Raw genomic sequence first — 21,329 nt, forward strand, 5'->3', positions numbered from 1 at the left:
CTGATGCTCTTCTCTTGCACAGTCTGCATTGACAAAATCAACATGTTCTTGAGCAGGATCCTGGTACAACACAGTCCATGGCTAGGTCTGCTGTCACTACCAATGCATCTCCTGCTTCTGGCTTAGCAACAGAAGGTGCTTTATTTAGCATCCTTCATTTGGGAGAACTGTAAATAGGTCACAGAAAATTTGCTTCCCACCTTGTTTCTGGGAAGTATCTTATGATCAAACAGAGAATTCAGTGCAGTTTCTTACCTCCAAGTGATACCTACTTTGTTGACAGGTCCTATAAATACAGCAGAAAATACAAACAATCTCGCTGAAAGAAACCAGGATGATTTAGCCTTTTGGGACTAGTGCTTACATAAGGTACTGCACAAAGGAATCTTTTTTTTTGGTAGTGGTAGTAGGCAGCAGAAGAATGAAAGCATCATTTCATCTGACATGCCTGGGGGTTGGAGAGTTGAGAAGAGACCTCTTTGTAGCTGGATTGTCCACCATACAAGAAAGTTAGATTCACCTCTCATTCTCCATTTTTAATTGACATTTAAATCTGAAACATAATTATGGATAATCTGATATCCCTGGCAACCGGAATCAGTGTTGCAGATCACAGAACTCAAAAACATTTGATCATAACTTCAGTCACTAATTCTCTGTCATCCGAGATAACTTTGATAATGGTGAGGACAGCAGTACAATGCTGAATCCAGGACAGTACAGTTACCTCCCTTTGCTAACAAAAGTTGGTACAAGCTGTGCTAATATAACTGAGCATGATTTTGGAGAATGCCTGAATTTCTTCACAATGCAGCTTGTTCATCTTCTGATCTGCTCCCTGGGTGTATTTCCCACCCAGTTCCCCTCTCAGGCTCTGCAGCATAATGCAGCACGCTGTTTTCCTTTGTCCCTGACAGCCCTCCCCACCTCCCGCTCCCCTGCACTCTCCTCTCCCCCTGCTTTGGTCTCTCCAGGGCGTTGCTGTGGATGCTCCTTTTGGCATGCTCTGAGCTGCATGGGCACAAGCCAGCTCTGCTCAGGAAGCTTGGTACCTAAGTTGATACAGGTTTGAGGCAAACAAATACCCCATGTATTTATCTTGTAATTCCCCTTCAGTCAGGTGCTAGTGACATCTCACCCTTGCCTCAGACATCCTCCTACTCCTTCATTAAATCCAGAAAATCCTTCAGAACAAACCAGTGAATCAAGGAAATAGGTGCATTTCTTGTCTGAAGGAAGAAAAAGACCTTGCACTGTAGGTCAGCAAGTCCCTTCTGTAGTCGATAGGTCTGAAAGGTAGTGCTTCTCCATTTAGTGATCATCTCTTTAGGGTACAGACTGCACCTCTTCCCTGCCTGAGCAACTGGAAGCTCCCTGTACCAGGGCAATGAATAACAGCAGCATTCTCTTTTCTTCTTACCTTTATGTCTAAGTGAGCCACTCTGCAATTGTGAAGATACTGCAGGGCTTCCATTGTGTCTCTTATGTAGAAAGCAACTTTTTCCTCCATAAGCTCATCATGGTTCATTAGATAATCTAAGAGACGACCATCATCCATCCTGTAAACAAATCAAACCCTGCACGTGAAAGATCACATGATATCTCTAGGAACAGTTAATATTTAAAAACAAAATTGCAATGGAAACTTCATGACCTAAAAATGGAGGAAATTAAATGCAAGATCTGACGAGTATTTAATGATATCTCAAGATACTGCAGGCCATGGAAGTGGTAGAATGATTAATTCTCAATTGTTATCTTTGGTCCTTGAAAAATTTAGCAAGTCTCAAAGTAAACTCATTTGCTTAAGGATGGATTCAATAGACAGAGGCAATCCCTTTGAAAACAGATCCTCTTAATTATTTGTATTCATCTATTTATTTATAGAGCTGGTTGCATAATGCAGAAAAAAAAAAAAATCACTGACCTTTTCAGCTGGTAATATGTTCTGTGGGAAAACTAACCCCATAAAAGTTTTCCACCTAGTTTTATTTATCTGCATAAATAAACAATCAAATAGCTCAAATATACTTTGTTGGATATACTGTAACACAGAAGCATTCTGGATTTTGGTTGCTATTTCTCCTTACAGGGGCAAGCATGGTTGCTGCACAGATCTTTTCACTAAAAGGTACTAGAACAATGTAGGCTTCAATCTAGCTGTAATACATTTACTTGAATGTAAAAAGCGGACGAAACTGCCCAAGTAAATCTGATACTATTCAGTGGGACAAACTAACTGCTGATACAATTACCCAGGCTTCACCACAATAGAAAGCAGTTTCATTTGTCCTTCTGAATCATATTTACTGTAAAGAAAAGGCAGTGGAAGCTCTGCAGAAAACGGCTGCTTCATTTGATACCACAATCAATAAAAAACACACGACAACATCTTTCCCCTGATGAAGTCAGGGTGAATTTTATCCTGGGCTCAAGAGAATTGTGATTCTTACCCATACACTTGAATTCAAGCTCCACATACTTACAGTTCCAAAACTAAGATGTAAGAAGTAGGAGACTCGTAGGTATCATGGATAGTGATGTACTGAGGATGCTGTAAGTGCTGTAACAAAGCTGCCTCATGTGCTGCCTGCTCTTTCTTTTTCATTTTTTTATTAATGAATTTTACAGCAACATCTTTCCGGGTGGCTTTGTGAACACATTTCTTTACTATGGAGAATCGGCCCCTGAAACAACAAAAAACCCAGAATAATGAAGGGGCCTCATGAATAAAACACATCTAATTTTAAATGCAATAACACACTCATTTTCAAAGTGTTGTTTGATTCAGCACACTGATATTTCACAAGGAATCAGATCTAACAAGTTGTTCATAAGCTTTTCCAACAAAGAGCCTCCATCTCGTACCCTGGATGTCAAGATTCTTTGGGGATTAGCGAACACTGAGAGAAAATGGTGTCACTTTGCTTTGTGCAGTCATACTGATGTCCTTTAATAATGTCCCCTGGGTTCAATTTGCTGCCACTTCTACAGGTTCTATCTGTTGGGGTTTTTTTTAGCTGTGGGTCTCCCTTCTCCAGTTGCTTTAATAGAGAGCCCAAACTTTCTCAGACAACTAAAAGAAAAGCTGTATTAAATAATCACTAACCTATCATTTTGTCTCAATGTTTCAGGCACACAGTAAGAAATTAAGAAAGAGCTGGCAGGAGGGCATTTATGAAACTCTTACAGACTAGTGCCTAGTACCGATCTTGAAAGTAAAACTACTCAGTGAAACCGTGCGCTGAACTTGGCCTCTTATTAATACATCACCCTTATTTCTGCAGAACCAGAGACTCCTGTCCTTTCAGCCCCACAGTTACCCACCTCTGATCTCTGAGTTGAAGATCTAACTGCATTAACCTGAATTGTTTGCATGCCCCTTATCTGCTGTCTCTGCAGAGCACTGAGGGCTGATTACCATATGCAGCTTCTATTTAGGCTCCTGTCAGGTGACCGTCCCGACTGGCAAAGCGCTTCAGCACGTGATTTAAGTTGGTCACATGCCTAAGTGCTTCAGCAAACTCAGTCTTTGAGGTTAAGCTTATCCAGAACCAGCAAATGGTCATGACTTCAAAAGTCTGCATCAATTCAGAGATGACAGAAGAGATGACAGCAAGAACTACCAATGGTTGTCAAGAGATTTGGCTGCCTAATTGTTCACAAGTTTGCCAAGTTGCAATCCTCAAATCACAAGTGATCTCAAAAAGCAAAATTTAATCAGTATTTTAACCGGTCAGTACTTTAATCAGTATTTAATGGGCAATGCTCTTTGAAAGGAGCAGCCTTGTTCACGCTAACTACAAAGGGCAACTTAACTTAAACTTTAATACAAAGAAAAAGCTTCAAGCCATTGTTTTGGTGTTTTATTGCAGTGATAAGCAGGGTTAATATTACCTCCCAATCTCATGCAGCTCTGCATAAGCGAGGTCAAAGTTTTCCTTCCATGAAATAGTGGCACCGTCAGCAGCAGAGTCTTTGAGAGAACAAAGTACATTCAGGAAAGCATAAAGTTAAAGACAGTTTCCTGTGGACTATAAACGGCATATTTTAAAATTATATGTGAGATTGCATTACTTAAAACAGCAAACATTATCACTTGGGGTCCAGTTTCATACCGCTCAGGCACAGCTCCAATGTGTTGGACCACTAAAACCCAGAGCTCCCTAGAGGAAGGTATGGATAAAGTGGATTCAAATCTGTCCTTGCAATTTTGCACTGAAAAGGGCCACACAGACAGTCTAAGGGCACATCTGTGTGTAACTGGCAGCTAGAGCTATGCTGTATGTGCTCTCCTTTTATCTGGCACAGGCTATCCAAGCAGCTGCATACCTAGTTACTCATTAGAGCTGCTAAAACATGGGGAAATGTGAGCTCTGCTTACAGCACCATCATGAGGAATCACCCCCACTCCTGCAGTACCATGTGCTGGGGGCTTGCCTCCATCACAGCCTTCTTATGCTGGCTGCATTGCTTGGGGGCTACGTTTTGCAAACTGACTTGCAGACCCCAGCTGGGCTGCCCAGCAGAAGCTGCTGGTGCTGCTGGCACTGCTGGAAAGGCAGGGGGAACATGGAGCCTGTTGCCCAGAGGTAAAGACAAGAAGTAGTCTTGGGATAGAGAGCAGGGACCTGCTAGGAAACTGCAGTAAGTTCTGCGACAGTGGGAGGCTGTGAGCCCTGTGAGAGGAGCAGAAATGAAAAACCTTTCTAATGGCAGGAGCTGGCTCTGAGCATCTTCTAGGCTGTTTCCTGTATTCCTCCTAGGTCCAGGATAAGTGTTTTTATAGGGATCCATCAAAGCACACCATTGCAGACCATGCATCAGCCCCTCCTTGCTGTGCCCACTCACCGTACTCCGGGAGTCTCACAAATTCGGATGGGTCACTGGGCAAGCTGATCCCCCAGGGGTTGCTGGCGCTCACTCGAAACTGATACTGGCAGCCTGGGGACAGGTCCTCAATGACGAGGTATGTGTCCAACGTGGAGGCTACCGACTGCTGCCAGACTTGTGAGCCTGCATTTGTAGGGAGGGAGGAGGAGAATTAAAGGGAAGTCTCAATACATTAACTCAGAGCAGCGGTTTTCTCTGCCCAACTCATGCACTACCCTAGGAGGTTAAAATCCACAGATTTTTAAAAGGCAATGTTACAGTAGACTGATGTATTTCTGTTAACCTGAACCAGACCACAAGAAGCTATTTGGTGTTGCAGCCAGTTTCCAGTCTGGCTAAATGAGGGAAGAAGGAAATGCCCTTCACTTGACCGATAGCGATGGAAAAACCACAGCCAAGGCAGAAGTTGATCTCTCCAGCAGCCTAGCTGTGGCTGTGTGCTACAAGCAATGTCTCAGGGCAGTGTGATAAGACAGGAATGGAGGGGTGATTTGGTGACAGCTCTGCTGCGAGAGAAATGGTAGCAGAAATGCTGCAAAAACAGTAAGGACAAGGGAGTTGCAGATGAAGCTGAGACAGAGTCAGTACAATCCAAGTGCTTTTGCAGATGAAATCTTTTTCAGAAGATGTGGTGCCTACAGTGGAACCAGGAGCTGCAGGAGAACCAGCATTCTGAGGTTCGCTGTGGGATTTTTGCAGATGAGCAGCACTGCAGCAAAGAAATATGTGACTTCATCATGTGTTTTGGCTCCTAACAGAAATAAATTGCCTGTTGCCTAATCTGTGCCAGCCAAAGAAGCAATACTTTGTTCATCTGCACAGGGTCACAGAAGAGAAAAGGACCCCTGGTACATTAAGGCCTGTCACAGCCTATTATTTCTTTATAGAATATATAAAATTTTATCTTATTTTCATAAGTTCAGGGCTTTTTACCTTTATATTATTTACCATAATCCATTTATTTTGTGTTGACTGTGGGCAAATTCTGACTGCTAGGTCTCACAAGGTTAAAGTTGGTTTTACAAGGAAGAGTCAATGATTCCTTTGGAGTAGGAGCAATACTGAAAACTGAAAACACTGCTGCTTTTTTTCTGTTTGTTTTGGTGGCTGTTGTTAATAGAAGAGCTTTTGTTCTTTCACAAAAAAGCCAGTCACACAGATGGCACAGTGAGGGTCAAGGCAGACTATTTGCTAAAAATGTATTAATACAGAGTGATTAAGTTTGCACATTTACTAACATGAGGTAGGATTTTTTGAAGGATGAAGGGATAAAACCAGGCCACAAACCTAAGGCAAGCTTTACAGCCCAGAGACCCTCTCAACTTCGCAGAAAGAATGCAAAAAGGGATGTAAATCATTTCACATGCCCTTTTCAAGAGCACATGCCTGTATTGGGAAAACAATGCATTTAATGTCCTTTTAATTCTTCAGGGGAAAAGGATGATTGGATTTAAGAACAAACGGATTTCAGAGCTCAGCTTGAAAAGTATGCAGGAATCTGCGGCTCTATTCAGGTTAAAAAGAAAAAAAAGAAGAGGCTGCTTTGATTTTGCATGCCCAGGAAACATCCACCAGGAAGGATAGATACCATGGTGGCAGAATGCAAATGATGAAGTGATGCCTTAGTGGTTGATACGTTTTATCTTAGCACACTTTACTTGCCATATATGACCAGAGGAACTAGAAAGGTCTGCAATACATGAGAATTTGGACTGGGTGATAGAAGGGCTTCTTTTGGCCTTAGACTTTGGGCTTTGTGAACAACAGCTAACGGCACCCTAATGGTGGCAAGGATGGTTTCAGAACCTGTTGTGCCATAAAGCAGACTTTGTTCTTATTCTCCCAGCCAGTGAGCACAGATGAAACAATTTACCTTCTTCTCTATACTCCACAGTGTAGCCTGAAATGGTGCAATTGCCTGTACTGGATGGCGGTAGCCAGCGTAGGATCACAGAGGTACAGCTTCTCTCCTGAGCAATGGGGCGATTTGGGGCAGCTGGGACACCTTGGGAAGAGAAAACAAGCACCAAATCCAGCATAGCATCAACAGGTGCTAGTGCTTTATTCTGAAGATCAGGTGTACCAGGTACATCAGGTCAGCTGTTGCTTGCAGAGGGAGCATTCTTGTTTACACTTGGTTACCAGTACAGCCAGAGGAAAGGCAATGTCATGGTCCCATTCACCTACCCCCATGGGCCTGACACTTCCATATTAGCAGTTTTGAGAGAACCATGCTACGTGCAAGCCTCACTGCCTCAACATGGTCTCACAGTACTACAGCACATGGGGAATTTCTTCTTCCTCACAGGAGGTGGTCAGCTGCACTGCGAGGCCCCATATAGCTCCCTGCAAGACTGGCTGGGTGAATCACTCCTTGGGTGTCGAGGATCTGTCTGAGCTCAGCCACTGTAAAGGCAGAGCATCTTCACCTGCCACCTTCTGCTGCTATATTTTGCTCCTGATGAGAACCATATAGAACTGAGGAAAACAAATATCCACATGGACTTCACCAAGCAGCGAGGGAGGTTCTGCAGGTGAGGAGGTAGTTACCGTTGAAGTGTCTAAAAATGACACAAGCAAGGCATTCAGAGAGCTTCTGTGTGTATGGCACTTGGTATGTTTGGCAACAGATTGACAAATGACCAGTAATTCCCCTGTGCTTTGCTCAGGGCTCCCTTCAGCACAGGAGTAGTTAATGCAGCCACTAACTTGCTTGGATAAATTGGGGAAATTATATCTCTAGGGCACTTTGAAAGACTGAACAAATTGACTTCTAAATGCTTGTGACACTCCTTCATTTGTAAGTCACCAGTTACACATCTATCTTTGTGCCAGTCCCTTCAAAATAGCAGACACCCTCCAACTCTTATGATAACAGATCCCCTCCTAGAGATGGAGGTCATAAGCATCAACTCATTATTTCATATTCATTACAATTAGATGGGTCACTAATCACAGTGCCTAGAATTCAGGCTGAGAGACATGTCTGAGTTGAATCCCTGCAGAACAGTTCACCCAAGCCAAGTCTTACTCTCACTTCCTCCTTTCAGGGGAGGCTGAAAGTTCGTGTCACCGTATCCCAGGTCCTCTGCTCCAGGCAGACTCTAAAGGCCTGAGCTCCCTATTGGCAGCCTCAGGGGGCTTGGCAACCTAAGGGAGCTCCACTTTCTGCGCTGACCTTACCGAGCCCCTGGGGAGCAGCACTGCAAGCAGGATGCAGGAGCTGAACCAGTGCCAGAGCATTTTCATTTCCCAGATGTGATGCTTATGATCAGACGACTTAATCAAGCACAAAGAGTCTGCGGTGCCTTCAGCCATCAGTGGGAGTCTTGGCTGAGGAATGGTTTTATGATTTTAATGTCTCATTTCCCCTGGCACAACTCCACATCCAGCTGCCTTTGCACTGGCTATTCCTGTGTGCTCCCAGCCCCCACCAAGGGGCCCCATACAGGAAGAATCCTGTGTGTTACGGTCAGATGCACTACCTTGAACTTTGATGGTTGCAGAGGTTGATGCAGTTCCGTGTTCATTGGTTGCCACACAGGTGTAAATGCCGCTGTCCTGAGGCATCAGGTTGCAGATCTTCAAGGTGAGCTCCCCAGAGTCACTGTGAATGCAAGGAAGCCCCAGTTATAAAGTGCTGCTTCATTTGTTAATGTTTTTTATATCAGTTCCTGTCCGGCATCATTACAAACACACGTGCACACAAATTATGTTAACTCATTTGAAGGCACATCCCTCCAGCAATCTCGTACCCAAATACCACATCTCTATATGTCAGGATTAGGCTGTTAATGAATCCTTTGAGCAGAATGATCCAAATTGCCTGACAGGCATATCTGTTTGTCTGCTGTGGCCATACAGGAAATGGGGAAGGATCACTTAAGAAGCCAGCAAAGTCCAGGAGCTGAGCATTTATTGTGCCTGTCCAGAGCTGGATGCTTAGACTTCCTATACCTGGAAATATTTCTCCAGGCACTTTTTTTCTATCTCGGGAACTGCTGGGCTGCTGTGCCTCTAAGTCCAACACATACCGGACAAATTGGACTTCCTGCAGATGCAGAAAGCAGTCACACAGCTCAGGGTATCTGACATTTTTTGGGAGCTTTAGACCCCTGCAGCATGTGCCATTGATCTAATGTGGCTGCTAGGAAGTCAGAAGGCTTGACATCTCACAACAACTAGGGATAAAGAGCACCAGTACCAGGTTCATGAGAGGCAGTCTTTGGGTCTATCTGAGAAAATGAACAGCTCTACAGAGACTGATAAATGTATAGCAGGTGAATTTATAGCAGACTAGTGAATTTTATAGCAGAATTTATGTTATTACATAGTCACTTTTGTTTGCACATTGCAGTCTTCATTATGCACTTTCAGGAAGCTGGCCTGAATTAAAGGATTTTGCTTGTGCAAGTGCTTTAGCTGTACTGGAGACCCAGCTTAGAGCCAACAATAAATTTCCTTGATGGCAAAAGTAGTCTACTTCTTGAATGTGTAATCTATCAGCAACTCCAGAAGTACATGGCTGATGGTGTAACAGCCCGAATGCTGTGGCTTTTGCTAGTCTAACTATGCTGGCTTAAAAGAGGACAGAAATATCCCCTTCCCCTGCAATCCAGACACTCAAGCCAGCAAGATTTCTAAGACAGCCACTGATCTGCTGGGCCTCTCCTTTGCAGGCAGTGTTTCCACTGAAAGCCAAATACAAGTATCAAGACAATACAAGTGCTGATAATGCGCAGGGAGCTAATGCATAGGCAAAAATCTGTGATGGAAAACAGAACCCTGTACAGAAATACCTCCCCATCCCAACCCCAGCCAAAGCCTGAAGATAAGGCACCAGAGATCTACTGAGTAATGGCTAAGAGATGATTTTGGGTGCTCTGGGGTGGCTGCACAAGCCAGTGGTCTCTGAAGGAAGCTTTTGATCAGATGTATTTTTTCAATTGAACATGTGAAATCCCTTCTCTCTTAGTGTTCATTTTTCACTTGCAGTGACTTTGTGCTTCCTGGACAGAAGTGCTGAAAAATTTGTATGAAAGATTGCCTCTTGGAGATTTCCACTACAGTTTGGCCCAAATTGCTTATATAAGCTGCAAATGAGCATCCAGCAGCAAGCTGCTACCTGACCTGAATTCAACTCCAGATCTTTTGGATCTTCTCAGTGCTTGTTGTAATGATGGTTTTCCTACCCCCCTAGCTGGAACATTATGACAAGAATCTTTCTGTCCAAGGACAGTCAGATGTAGCCTTCCCAGGAACACACATAGGCTCTTTTAGAAACAGCTGAGGAAAGACTCACGAAAACTGCAGAAGTTACCCATGAGATGAGAAAATGCCCAGTGATATGGGTAGTCCAAGTTGGTGAAGGCTTGCTTTGCTGGACTCCTGCTGCTTCCAAAGGTGAGCATGGCATCAAACTCAAGCAGAGAAGCCCCAGCAACACAGACACAATATTAGCCAAGTTAGTATGTTGGAAACATTTTGGCTTCTGGCTTGCAGCTGGCTCAGGTCAATAGGAGCAAGCACACGTCTGCCAGCAACACACTTTGTGGATATACCCTGTGACAGCTCAGGAAATGATAGAGCTACCCGAACCCCAAAGTTTGACCCTTTCTAGCTGATATGTGGTGCACTGATACGCTGATATGCCATGCCAGACTTTATTAACTACATTTCTTGTAGCCTGGCTGGTGCTACAGATTTGAGGACAACATGACCATCATGACTACCTGTGTTGGGATCCACAGACAGGTCCTTACCAGGATGACACTGTGTAAGTGGCCGTGCTGTTGTCATTGTCAAGAATGTTTTGATCTGGTCCTTTCCAGGTGATAGTTGGTTTGGGCCGTCCACAGACTTTGCACTGCAGCATCACTGTGTCACCGAGCAGGCAGGTGATGTCCACTAATGGCACAAGAAACTCTGGAGCCACTGGAAAAAAACATGGGACACACACATGACACCTTGTTTTAATCTACAGATGAGGATATTCCCCATACAAATCCAGAGAATACATTATAGGACCAGTGATGGGATCTGTGTCTCAAACAGCTGGTGGTCCTGGTATTATGTTACCAAAACTCCCCTTTCACTAAAAGCCAGCTGTTGGCAGCTCAGAGAAAGAGGCAGCAGGGTCTATCCATCCCTCAGCCCTGTGCTCTGGCAGGAGGGTGAGACTGTGTAAAGGCAGGTTTGGTGTCCAGCCTCACTTGTGGCCTCAGGCTGTCTCAGCTGAGCAGCCAGCAGGAAGACCACTTTCCCTGGGGACTGAGCAGTGGAGAGCTGCCTTTGCTGTAAACGCGGGTGCGTGCAGAGCATGCTGTTGCATCAGAGTAAATCACAGCTGCTGACTTGCCCCTCAGTGCCAGTCAGTGCACAGCTGTCCTTAACTTACCTTCTTGAATGAAATTGGGGTTGATTATCTGTAAAATACAAAGAAATAAAAGCATTTATTTTTCTGGACAGTGACAGAGACATCTGTTTTCACAAGGTACCATGGTGACCCTGACCAGAACTGCAGAAGCACTGACCAGTGGCTACAAGCAACCTCTGTAACAGCTGGCAGGTGCAGCAAGCTGTAGTGACCACAGAACAAGCCCATGCACAGCTGGGAAAGCAAAAGAAAGCTATGGCTTCTTGAACTCTGGTAAAGCATCACAGGTAACAGGCACAACACTAAGGCTGAGGAGGGTGGAAGTGCTTTCTCTTTGCTTGGGTGATAATGCTCAAGCCATTAACTTCTCTTCCCAGAGGTGGTTTGTGCCCTGCTGTGCTTGGCTCCATACCCACCCACCCAGCACCTGCAGTCACCACACACCTGAGGCATCTCACCAGCCACTAACCAGCTTTGGGGAGACATCTTTCAACGTCTGCTCAGCTTCAGGAAAGAAAAGTAAAGCACTAAACCAGAAATACTGCCTTCTTTTTGCCTCCTGGCAAGTACCAGTCCTGCAACAATATTGGTCTATCACAACGAGTAAAATTTCACTTACTTCATTGGACTGCTGGAAACCTTCCAACTAGCAACTAGGTTTGGATAACTGAGAGTTTATTTTAGCTACCTAGTCAATTGATCAAGTTAGCAGAGACCTGAAAAGCTACTGTTTCTCTGTGCCCTATATATGCCAATTATCTCATGTAACCCTGGAAGCAAACCTGGGAAGAGCAAAACTAATGCCACTAAGTTCTTACACACAGAAGCAACCCTAACTACATAGTGATGTGCAGTATAGGGGTTTTAGCCTCATTAACTCTTTAATAATCTCATAAGGCCTTGTTATCCAAAACCAAACTCATAATTTGATATCAAGCACCATAAGTACCAGTGTGATTTATCTCGCTTTAAACATCTTTGTTACTATCTATTTCAGAGCTATTTTGGAAGATGCCAATGAAGCAGTGACCTAATTTGTGGCTGCCAAAGCTGGTGGGAGTTTTTTAGAGATTGAAAAAACAGGCCATAAAGCAAAAGCAATAACCCTTCAAAACCACATAGATACATCTTCCAGATTTATATTTACATTTTGGCTTTATAAATAGTTTTCCAAGGTGAATGGCTCAGGGTGCCATTCAAGGAGGCACTTGAGCATATTCAGGTTCATTTTGGTTTCGTAGCCCTTCTTCATGCCCAGGCAAAACTCTGGTACCAGAACTGAGACCTCACGGTCTGCTTTCCCTTATCACTACCAGAAAGCCCAGATGAGAGTGTGAGGAGCTCAGAGGCAGCGACTGCTGCTCCACAGGGTCCAGGATCCACAGACAGCCCCCTGGATCCTGTGGGCAGGAAAAAATCAGGACACAACAGGGCACTGATGAAGAAAAACATCTCTCCCATCTGTGCCTGTGGGAAAGGAGAGATGGATCTTTGTGACTAAGTTGTATCGCTCCCACAACACAGCAAAGGAAGGCAAAGCTGTCCTGTGGATAACCACTGCTTGCCACTTTTTAATCAATGAGACCATCTACTTAATCAGTTGAGTAACCCCAGGCATCAGCTCATTTGCACATACTTCTTAATTTTTTTAGTTTTTGGCTAAACTAAAATATACATCTGTCCTCCAAAGCCTTCCCCTTCCTTCCCTGCAGCATGCACTAAATTCCATTATTATTCACTTATTTCCATCATTATAAGATTAAAGATCAGGAGAATGAAACACTCCTAACACTTCACATTTATTTTATAACTTTAAAGGATTCATTAGAAAATGCAGCTACAATGATAAATGTAATGGATGTATCTATAAATAAATAATGCTACATTTCTAAGGCACAATCATTTATAATAATTGCCTTACCAATGTTTTTTTCCTCTTGCCTCACCATGGGAATATCAGGAAGAAAATTACCGCCGCTAGGTAATATTGGATGAGACTCTGGGTAAAATTTACATTTCCTTTGTTGAAACTTAGTATGTTAATTAATAACATGTTACCTAACAAATCCCCACAGCCACATCACAGCTTTTGCCTGCTGTAAGCTTAGACAAAAATAAAACCCTGTTTGCAAAAGAATGTTTAAGGGCTACCAAAGTGATTTAATACATCACACAATTAGGGAACAAGGTTTGGTCTGCTTTGAAGGAAGGGGTCAAATGTCAGGGTGAGAGGGCAGAAATAGCAAAGCAAAGGTTCACAGCCAGATTTGCAGCCAGAAGTGAGCTCCACTGGCTCACACATCCACTTCCAGGCCGTGGAGGCTTGCTGCTTCTCTCTGCAGTCCATCCAGCTTTCCAGGCTATGGGTGGATGGCAGGAGATGATAGACTCCACAGAGTCCTTCTAGATTAAGTGCAAGACCTTCGGAGATTATTTCTTCTTTTGCTAAATAGGTTTTTAATCCCCATGGGTGGAGAGAAGGGCCAGAGAGCATGGTCCTGCTTCCCTTGGAGGACAGGAACTCACGTACTGCTTGTCCACACAGCCTCCTGCCAATGCCAGGGCTGGTTTCCCTAATGGACCGATTTGCCAAGCACCTCCCACAGCCTCTTCAAAATGATTGTGTGTGAAAAAAACCTGTAAAAGCTGTCAAAATCCATGCAAGTAACTCTTCCCAATTCTCTTTCTCAGGGCTTTTACAGAGATGAAAGCCAGGCTGTGTTGTTCTGAAGAGCAGAAATCTCTGCCAGCAAGGGGCAGGCTGCTGGCAAACAGGGCAAGGTATTATGCATGGACGTGGACAGCACACCCGCTCTCTTTCCCCCCAGGCCACTGAGGCTCAGGGGCCAGCATGCTGCACCCACAGCACATAATGCTGCCAGAGATGCTCACATGGGCAATGCAAGCATCCGAATCCAAGGGACTTTTCCCTCAGAGAAAAGAGGGTAAAAGACCACCTTCTCTAGCAAGTTTTCCACCTTTTTAAAGCCCCTGCTTGCCCCTGGTTTCTCCCACACAAGCTGAAGAGCAGCAGTGGTGTTTATGGGGGTGATGCAGGAGTCCCAGATTCTGCGCATCACTCCCCCAGGGAATGCTCTGCACTACTTCGAGATTACCTTGTGGAAAAAACCCCTGCTGGTCATGTGGCTTTTGTGGGGTTTTGCTTTTCTTCTCTCTGAAAAGCAACATAAAGCTCAGCCCTGAAACCCCATTCAATCAGAAGCAGTTTGAACAAGGATCTCCCAGACCAGCCCTCAGCCTAGCACTCCTGGCCATAGCGGCCATGAGCAGGGAAGGCAGCCTGGGTCTCACACTGACAAGGGCTCCTTGAAGAAGTCCCAGCAAACACCAACTGCACCACTGTGGCTCCTGATCTGGTCTGAGAGTGAATAAACTCGCGGGATGGAACTAGACAATGCAAAAACTTCTGACGTGACATTCAGTGTCAGTCCACAGCAGGCAAACACAAACCCTAAGGGGTGAAACTCAGTCAGCAATGCAGTCACTCCTAAGGTAAGAAACACAGCTGGCTCTTTTCTCTGGGAACATAAATGTGGATGAAATGAGATGGATTTATTTTTTCCATTGGATTAAATACCTGAAGCCTTGTCCAGGATAGGCGAAAACTTGTAATGCTCCCTCCTTGGCCACAGCTCCCTTTTCACATACAATGACAGCTGAAAATGAAAACCTCACACAAGGTGGCAGAAGTAAACCATGAAACGGCCTCTACGCAAGCGATTTGTGGTCTACCACTGACCAGGCAAAGACAGGGAGCTGGAGGGAGAGTTGGGTGAGATGAAGAAATGGGAGGACGGGTCAGATTATTCAGCAAAAATCCAGAAACAGACCTTGCTTCTCCCTCCCGCAGCCTGTGCTGTTTCAGGGCTCAAACCAAGAAAGGCACAAGGTGCATACTTGAATATCTTTGGGGACCTGCAGGGATCTGACTGACTTAGATCTAAGTGACTGAAGTGTAACTTAGTGTGGAAATCAGACTTTAGGAAAGCAGCATATGTGCTCAGTATTTTGCAGTACTGGGCCACTTTTTTCCTGGTCTGTTAGGCTCAAGTTAGAAAGACAGAAAGGCAGCTGCAGCAGTAGCAGCAAAGTCCACCTTGCCAAGTGACTCAGCCTGCCCTAATTCTTAGCAAGAGTTTGTCTTTCATTTGTGCACACGTGCTGTATCTTGTGCAGAGTGAGAAACCATCCTGCAATGCCAATGGCCAGTCTGAAACACCCTGCAAGTGCAGCTCAGCTGCCTGCGAGGGCTCCTCGCCTTGGCCAGGGTTTGCTTCTCCATTGCAGATGTCCTCGCCATGTCTAACCCACCTCCTTGAAAGAGGCTTGAGCCCAACCCAGACACATGCAATGCACAGAAAAGCTCAGCCAATGCCCAGATTTTTCCAGTTCCGTGTTTCAGTCCCATTTTAAGGGAATGCATCAAAACCAGGATTGAGAATACTTTTTCCCCCAGATCATAAGGCTAGGCTGCAAACCAAGCCCTCTGTAGTAAGAGCCATGCTTTATCTAAACAGCAGAGGGCATGTTTACTCCAAGACAAGCAGCTCAGCATTCTGTAAATACTTCATGGCACCTCTTGGTCACCGAGTTAAAATAAAATATTGACGCATTTGCACATGCTGGCAGCAGAGTCAGCAGCATGCTCCTGGCTCCCTCATGCAAAAAACACTGAAAAGATGCTCAGGGGAAAATGAAACGGGTTACAGAGGAATTAAGCCAACTCAAATTTGTAAGATCCATCAACCCATGTCTGACTAGGTCACCTTCTACTTTGAGACTTTTGGGGGTCACAAGCTCACAGTGTCACCTCCCTCAAAAAAAGAAACAACAAGGAATTTCTTGATAAAAGGAGCAAGTAAGGATCCCACTGCATATGAACAGACACTACCAAAGAGAAAATATAATTTTAAATGGGAGAATGGTATCTGATAAAGTATCTCACAGCAGCAGCCTTTTGGTGGGGATGGGGAATGCTCTTCTGGCACCCAGCACAGATGGGCTTCGCTGCCTTTGAGACTGATGGAGAAGCCACAAGGGCTTCTCCACATGCTGTTCCACATGCACCTATGCAAAGCAGAAGTCCTCTTGCCCTCACCATGCTCCTGCTGTCAGGCCCTAATAGCTGTGTGCTTCCATGCCTGTAGCTGGTGGGATGTCCCTGGCACCCCAGGCACCGTGCTGCAGCACTTCACCCCCTTCCTGCAGATGAAGTAGGTCACTTCTTCCTTTTCCAAAAGCTAAACCCCTGTGTCTGCGTAGCCAGCTTGGGCTATGTCACACCTGATGAGCCAGCTTCCTGGTCAGTTTCAGCAACCCCTGGCCACTCAGGGCAGCAGGACAGCAGTGTTGCTCGTGGAGGCCACCCCAGGGAAACACAGGAGGTTCTCAGGATTGTACTAGTACATACTGTGGTAACAGTCCAGGAAAGACTTTCTTACCAGTACTGTACAAGATCTCACCAAGACAGTACATTAGAACTGCTCTGGAGATGGACAACTCAAGGCAGGGGGTGAAGGCATTTGCCTAAAGCACTTGGGAATTCTTGGCCTTAGCTGAGTGTTGACTTGGAGCCAATGCTGTATCCACCAAACCATTACTTATTCAGCCACTTGGACTATGGGGTTGCTAACACAATATTCCTCCCTACAGGATGTTTCCTATTGCTTATCTTGCTCTAAGTGTCTCTGAGTAGTTCTTAACATGCTACAATGTCATAACTGAAAAAAAAAATAGATTATGAAGCCCAACTTACGTACCTTGGCAATAGCTCAGCTCACTAATCTAATGATGGCACTTCCACTGACTCGGGGTGGGCCTGGACTTCATCTCTCCTTTGCACAGCTAAGAAACTGGAGTAAACACCAGCCACTCGGTGACAGTTGTGTGTTGGTCAGGATTACTTGTAACACTCTGCAGTTGGAATCACATTGTGCAAAACAAGACATCTGGAGACATGTCAGATCCTTAACATGTGGGGTCCACTCCAAAGCCCAGAAGAGCTGCTGCTGCACTTAGTGAGGTTTAGCTCAGTCAGGTCTTCTGACTGCTGGAAGGACATTCATTTAGCAAGAGTGGTAGCTCAATGGGATCTGCACAGTTGACTTATGACCTCTTCAGCGATATTGAAACCCCATGAGATGTTACGACACAGAACTGTAGGACAACTAGTTGTGTCACTGTCCAGGACCCCAAACTTGGGTGTGGGGCTTGTGTATGCCCTTGTGAATCAGTAAATATCCTTTACTGATTCACAAGGGCATACACCTTCTTCCCAGAAGTGGAGTTGCCTGTCCCTGTGCAATTAGCTACAGACACGTGGAAAGGGAGTCTCTGATCTTTCTTAAATACAGGTTACTCCTATCCCTCACATGGCTACATATGTTCCTTAAGTGCCTGCTCCTACACTCACGTGCCTAACAAACAGGTGAGTTTGCACCTTCTGTTTTGTGATATAACAGGGCAAAGCAGGACTCCCAAATTTCATTTCCATCCTTATGCACTTTCAGTACATATTACCAAACAAAGGTAAAAGAAACAGCCACCAAGAGACACTATTTCTAGTCAGAGTTACAGTGAATGGAGAGTTCTTCAGGGCTGGCAAGTCCCCGTGTGGGCAAAAGCACAGGAATGGCATTTTAGCTTCTTTTTTAAACAATCACCCAGAATTTCAGTTTCCCGCTCTCACTATGTATGTTTCTTGCATTTCTTTCTATGTTCCCTCTTGAAACAAAGGCAAAGTGCTTCAGAAATCTGGATCTACTGAACAGATATGTGGTATTTTATAAATGGCAAGCAAAGCGACATCTGAAGGACCACAGCAGCTGTGGGACTCCATGGATGTTACTACCAGCTTACTGACTTTTTGCACAGTGACAAGGCTGGAGGCAAATTGCACCAACATTTCCAAGTAATTAATGTGCCTGCTTTGTATTTAGAGACTGCTCTCTCTCTTCCAGCAGTGGGTGCACATTCTCATGCATGATGGGAGGAAGCAAGATGTCAGGAGTGACAGTCTATAGGAGAGGCCAGGTGACTTGCTCTATTATTACCTGTCTATAATAATAGCTACAGACAACTCCACCTTAATGACACAGGCAGGGCCTCATGCACCTCTGAATGTTGATGGCCAGCACACGGCTCTCCTACCAGCACTCCCAGTTTCTATAAAGTCCATCAAGAGCTGACCCAGGTGTGAGGATGAGGCATTCTCTCCCCTTGGACAGCCAGTCACCCTGTCTCCCACTGCCCATGTAATAAAACCAGCACAAAGCAAGGGCTGTGCTGCCCTTTGCAGGGCAGTGTGACCTTAGCAAGTCAACCCACAACGGCACTCTTATTTTCTCTCCCTCTGACATTTTAAATATTTGCTGAGCAAGAAAGAGTTTTGCTCAGAAGCAGAACTGAGGTTTCCAAGCCGTAAGGAACATGGTGGCTCCTGGGGAACGCAAGGCAGTGCCATGAGTGATGGTGTCACCTCCAGTAAGTGAACTGGGAGATGCAGGATGGGGTTTCTGAGTGTAAATGAAGTCACATACCAGACACACAGTTACACCCCTGATAGCAGATTCATACCACAGCTAAGACTTCACTAGTCTTTGGGTTTAAACAGAAAGGCTCTTAACTCCTGACCTTCAGAGAGGCATGCAAGAACAATGACTGTACCATGTTAAAAACCTCAAATCACACAAACAAAAGGACCCATGTGAAGTGTGCTAGAACCAACTAGAAATTCTGACATGTTTAAGGACGCATTTACCTTCCACTGACAATTTAAAAACATTTGGTTTTCCTCCTATTGAGGAAAGTCAAAACACTGAAATCCTCTGAAAAAAAATCATGATTCTCACTGAGTCCTGTACAATATACCTGTATCTCAGCACCTTTTACTCCATAGAGCAATTTCCAGTGATCTAAAGCTTACATAGACTCACATGCAATAACTGGGCATTGCCTTGCAACAAATACACACACTTCTAGTTAGTATCTGTCATGGGCAAAATACTCTTTGAAAATACGAAATATGAAATATGAAAACACATTCCTGAGAATATTCAGCTTCAGTGGTAAGGATCATCCAATATCTAGGATGTCAGCTGAGTCAAAAGCTTTCCTTTAGTACACAGCCCCTTCTCAGTAAAAGAGAGCCTTCAGATTAGCAGCTGAGGTGGTGCATCTCAATACATTTCTCCCTCTTTTTTTTTTTAACCCCTCCTGGAGGAAGATCATCTTTCTTTTGCAGTATGTTTATAGTGCAGCCTGGCTAACAGCATCCCAGGGATCTCTCGGGACACAGATCCCTGTTCTCCAATGACCTGCTCTGTCACTTCTACAAAATCACTTTGATTCAGGTCTCTCTGAACCTTGTCCTTGCTTCTTTCAGTAAGAAGCTCTTTCAGCCTCAGTAGAATATACACAAACGCTTGGTGTGTGGTCACTCTATGCAGGAAAAAAAAGGGATCCTGCAACACATTAAGTGAGAAGAACCAGATATGTAACTTTTGATGATTTTAAGATCCTTTAGGCTCTCTCAACGAGGCATGTCTCGGTCACTCCACTAGAACTGGTGGTTTCACACTGGAAAAAAAGAGTAGTGCAATATATCATAATTTGGGTCCACTTATCTGCATCAGCCTTGCCTGTGACACAGGTACACTCATGCAACCAGTTTTACCATTCTCTTCCTGTACCTTTATAGAACTACAATTTCCCACCCCGCTAGGACAGAAAAGAGATGTCTTTTCTGGTCTTCTAGATAATTTATTAGTTGGGTTCAATGACAATTGCTCTAGCGATTTATAGCAGAAGCCTGACTAGCAGCTCAGCACATATTGCCAGGGCAAGGGGTGTTTAGAAAGCTGCTACGCTTATCAGCAGTTGACATGCATGCACTCTTGTTTCACTGAATGAGGTCCCAGGTGGGAAACGGAGACTGAGGGTGGTGGCTATGTAAGCCTCCAGCTCAGACGCAGCTTGCTCCTCCACGGCTCCCATCACAGAGGCAGCCCAGATTCCTGGCAAAACTAGAACTGGTGCTTTGTGTGACTCACACTTAATTGGCCCCTATGTCCACGAGCGAAACAGACCCACCAGCTCCCCTTTCAACAAAGGCATTTCAAAATGGGCACATGTTCTTGGAAAAAAACATATTACAAGGATGATTGTCTCTACCTCCATGCTAGTATTGGGGTCAAGGTCATCACACTCTGATTCCTCTGAGCTGTTTGTCTCCTTGTTTGGCAGCATGAAGAGGAAGAAAGAGAACAAGAGATTAGAGGAGAGATTGGTTAGACAGGGCAGAGCATCACAGGAGTTGTGAGCAGCACAGAAATGGGTAACAGTACAGAAAATGCCCTCATAAAATCAAACAAAACCCAAACTGACAACAAAACAAGGGAAGCAAAGGCAAAGACATGCTTTTGCCAGAGAAGCAGCAGGGAGTCTGCAGGTCTTTCAGGTAGTAAAAACAGCGAGGAAGCAATGGGAGAAAGAACTGGCCACCATGCTGGAGCAACTGCTTCCCTCAGGCCCAGTCCTTCCCTGGCTGGTGGCAGGGCTGCAGGGCGGCTGTGCAGTGGGTGCCAGGGCACCTGGGTTGCGGTGGCAGGGTTCCTCCCTTTGCACATGCCATAACTATTTCACTAGGCTTACAAGACTGGAAAGCCTCTGCAAAGGAAAACACTTAATCATGGGCTGTCCTGGAGAAGGGTGGATCCAAAGGACATGCTCAAGTGCTTTCCTGAATCAAGGCTGGACTTTGATTGTGTCAAAATCACAACAAGTGTTTGCTTGCCTCTGCTGGGAGGGAAAGCCCCAGATTTGTCCTGAGCAGGCCTCATGGGATGGATCCTCTGAATTGGAGCACAGTAGTCAGGCACCCAGAGCAGAAGATGGAGCTTAACCCCACAGTTCTCAACCTTTTCCATACTGGGAAATCTCAGAGAAAGACAGACAGACACACACACACACACACAGACACACACAAGACCCTCTCCTGGCAAGACAGATTCACCGTCTCTGCACTATCTAATAATATGGA

At 44.9% G+C, this 21,329-nt stretch overlaps 1 protein-coding gene across 1 annotated transcript in view; it reads right to left on the reverse strand.

The window, feature by feature from the left end:
* The window catches only part of KALRN (kalirin RhoGEF kinase), a 521,871-nt gene that overhangs the window by 6,576 nt on the left and 493,966 nt on the right, over window positions 1-21,329 (reverse strand). Inside the window, exons 51-59 of the mRNA XM_065671413.1 lie at window positions 20,462-20,521; window positions 11,291-11,318; window positions 10,656-10,827; window positions 8,379-8,500; window positions 6,767-6,898; window positions 4,852-5,016; window positions 3,898-3,976; window positions 2,487-2,687; window positions 1,421-1,559 (exon numbers count right to left, since the gene is read on the reverse strand). Coding sequence (XP_065527485.1) covers window positions 1,421-1,559; window positions 2,487-2,687; window positions 3,898-3,976; window positions 4,852-5,016; window positions 6,767-6,898; window positions 8,379-8,500; window positions 10,656-10,827; window positions 11,291-11,318; window positions 20,462-20,521 — 1,098 coding nt within the window. The remainder of the gene's footprint in view (window positions 1-1,420; window positions 1,560-2,486; window positions 2,688-3,897; window positions 3,977-4,851; window positions 5,017-6,766; window positions 6,899-8,378; window positions 8,501-10,655; window positions 10,828-11,290; window positions 11,319-20,461; window positions 20,522-21,329) is intronic.

The sequence above is a fragment of the Lathamus discolor genome, chromosome 3 (assembly GCF_037157495.1).
Source record: "Lathamus discolor isolate bLatDis1 chromosome 3, bLatDis1.hap1, whole genome shotgun sequence".
Taxonomy (NCBI): Eukaryota; Metazoa; Chordata; class Aves; order Psittaciformes; family Psittacidae; genus Lathamus; species Lathamus discolor.